This window comes from Penaeus japonicus, unplaced genomic scaffold, assembly GCF_977035675.1.
Source record: "Penaeus japonicus unplaced genomic scaffold, GWHDUDI00000001_assembly GWHDUDI00000008, whole genome shotgun sequence".
In the NCBI taxonomy this organism is placed as follows: Eukaryota; Metazoa; Arthropoda; class Malacostraca; order Decapoda; family Penaeidae; genus Penaeus; species Penaeus japonicus.
The window spans coordinates 19,294,310-19,296,809 of NW_028234410.1; the positions used below are offsets into that span (position 1 = coordinate 19,294,310).

General features: G+C 35.1%; 1 protein-coding gene across 2 annotated transcripts in view; it reads left to right on the plus strand.

The window, feature by feature from the left end:
* Positions 1-2,098, plus strand: part of LOC122259998 (protein fem-1 homolog C) — a 145,811-nt gene extending 143,713 nt beyond the window's left edge. For both annotated transcript variants that reach the window (XM_086539158.1, XM_086539157.1), the window contains exon 6: positions 1-2,098. This exon is cut by the window's left edge and continues 743 nt beyond it. In XM_086539158.1, the coding sequence (XP_086395284.1) occupies positions 1-344 (344 nt within the window). In that variant the 3' untranslated portion in view covers positions 345-2,098.
* Positions 2,099-2,500: the final 402 nt, after the last annotated feature.

Here is a 2,500-nt window from a genome sequence, read left to right on the forward strand (position 1 = left end):
CAAGCTTGGAGGTTGTGTCTTTACTGCTAGAAGTTGGAGCTGATCCGTGTGCTACTGATCAACAGGGCAACACTCCATTACACACCTTATCCAGTAACAAACAGTGTCGTCGTGAATTACTAACATCCCTCCTTGCTGCTGGTGCTCACTTAGATACTCTGAATGGCTCAGGCCAGAGTTTTGCTTCTTTGCGTGCTTCCCGTGGCCAACGCTTGTCCCAGTTAATAAACCCACTTCACTTCACTTCCTTACAGTGCCTAGCAGCAGCCACTATCCGTAAACATGGTGTTCACTATAGTACGGTTCTACATCCTCGTCTCTCAAAATTTGTTGACCAACACTGATCCTATCTGTAATTAGCCCAGCTCATAATCCTGTTCCTTGTATATAAATGTGATAATTCATCATATGTACATAATATACATAATCATTATCTTTACATTTGTGTAAAGGCATATGTAGCCATTATTGATTTGATGGTGTGTGACATCATCTCGTGGCATTAATATTGTAAGTGGCCCAGCATGTATTGTCACTGTGATAATTGGCAGACCTATTCCAGGGTTGCAGGCATCCTAGAGGCCTCTGTTCCCATTAATAAGATTCTCATAGTAAAATTGTATTGTGGTCTATACTTGCTCAGTCTAGCTTCTCCATATACCTTGTGTAATATCAGAGGAATTATCTTTTTGAAATGTTTATTTTTTTGACTATCCTGTTTGGGTATGTTATGAAGAGTTCAGAGGCTTGAGGTTGTTTAGCAACAGTGGGATATTGTCAGCTTGGCTTTCCATGGCAGTGACATTCTGGAAGATGTATTCTTTCAGTATTAAGGAGGAAATGTTTCACATGCAGTATCTGTGCAAAGTTATATTTTTCCTTTTTAAGTTGTAGATAATCATTAAATATTAGTGTATCTCATTGCTGTAATTTTATCATTTGCGATTTTTAAATGTTTGGACGTCATCTATGATTTTTTTTTTTTTTTTTTTAACATGATGTAACATTTCCTTCAGACAATTATTTGGATATCTGTATTGTAAGTGAAGTTACTGTCTCTCGTCACTGTTTCCCAGTTATGTGATCATTTATGGAATCTGAATGATGAATTCAAACATTGAGAGGTAAAAAGAGCAGAGGCTTGAACTCTACTATTCCTCACAACAGTCATTGTGATACGATTATTCTTTATTCCTGTTGTATTATAGCATGATTTTGCTGTATTTGTGTGCTGTCATTTTTCAGTGCAAACATGAAAGCTTTTAGTGGGATTATTACTCAGTAGAGTGAACTTTGTAATAATGGATTAAATTGCTTTTGAATGAAATTGCCATCAAAATCAACAATGTTAATAATCTGGACATATATGACAACTGTTTTATCTGTGATATTCTTTTATGTTGATCATGGAACCACTCTAAATTTTTGCATTTTTTGTTTTCATTCTCTTCAAGGGTGTTTTAGTATTTTATGTTCATATCAACTATTAATAACTTTGTGTAACTGCAGTAAATATTGGTAAACCCTCTGGTCTTTTTTCTCTAACTGGAGAAGTGTTTTTGGTTACAAATCAGTATGCTTAGTTCTGTGCAAGTTTGTTAGCATGTAAATGACTCGTAAATTTGTCAAAACATCTTTAAGACACAAAATAAATTTTTCCCTACACCTGAGGCATTTATATGGATATTAGTTCACAAACTGACACTTGTGTTGTTCATCCTTTGCAGAGGTATGTGAAACTTGATTGCATGGGATACCAAATTTATTTGATAGGTTGTGTTCTTCTTTAATTGAATTCTGATTTAAAGATGTTTCAAAAGTGAGGCCTTGTTAGAAAATGTAATATCTTACATTATCTTTGTTTATTTGTTCATTTGTTCTGACTTATGTATGTTCTTAATTGATTCAAATGATTTATTTTGTTTGTGTCTACGTTTATACTGCTAGCACTCCTGTAACAGTTGTGGATTTTGAACACGTAGACAATATCGTCACAGATAAGAAAATGTGTGTGCACTTGCCAATGTGATTTCTCTTTGGGGTTCAGCGTACTTGCAAGATGGTGTGACTTTCAAGAAAATAAAAGTTTATGCTATGATGAGGTGTTTTTTTTGTTTTTTTTACTACATACATTTTCTGGATGAAAAATGTAAGGCAGAATATTTTTGATATTTCTATTCAATAACCTATTGCAGATGGGTATAGTTTTGCTTAACCTATTCTTGATGGGACATATTTTTGCCTACTCCCGCTTACGCCAGGAAGATAACAAGCGCACGGCGGTTTATGCGGGGGTGTTTTCTCGCTGTACCGGGGCAGCACTGATCCTCTCAGAGTTTTTCACCCACCCTATTTTTATGGTTTTCATGAATGCGCCTACAATGTAAAGGCACGTAAAAATATTGACATGGTCAGAGGAGATATTTTAGTCAAAAAACATGTTACAGTAATGTCTTTCTAGTTTTATTTGATTGAACTTTGCCTATATTCTTCACTTCTA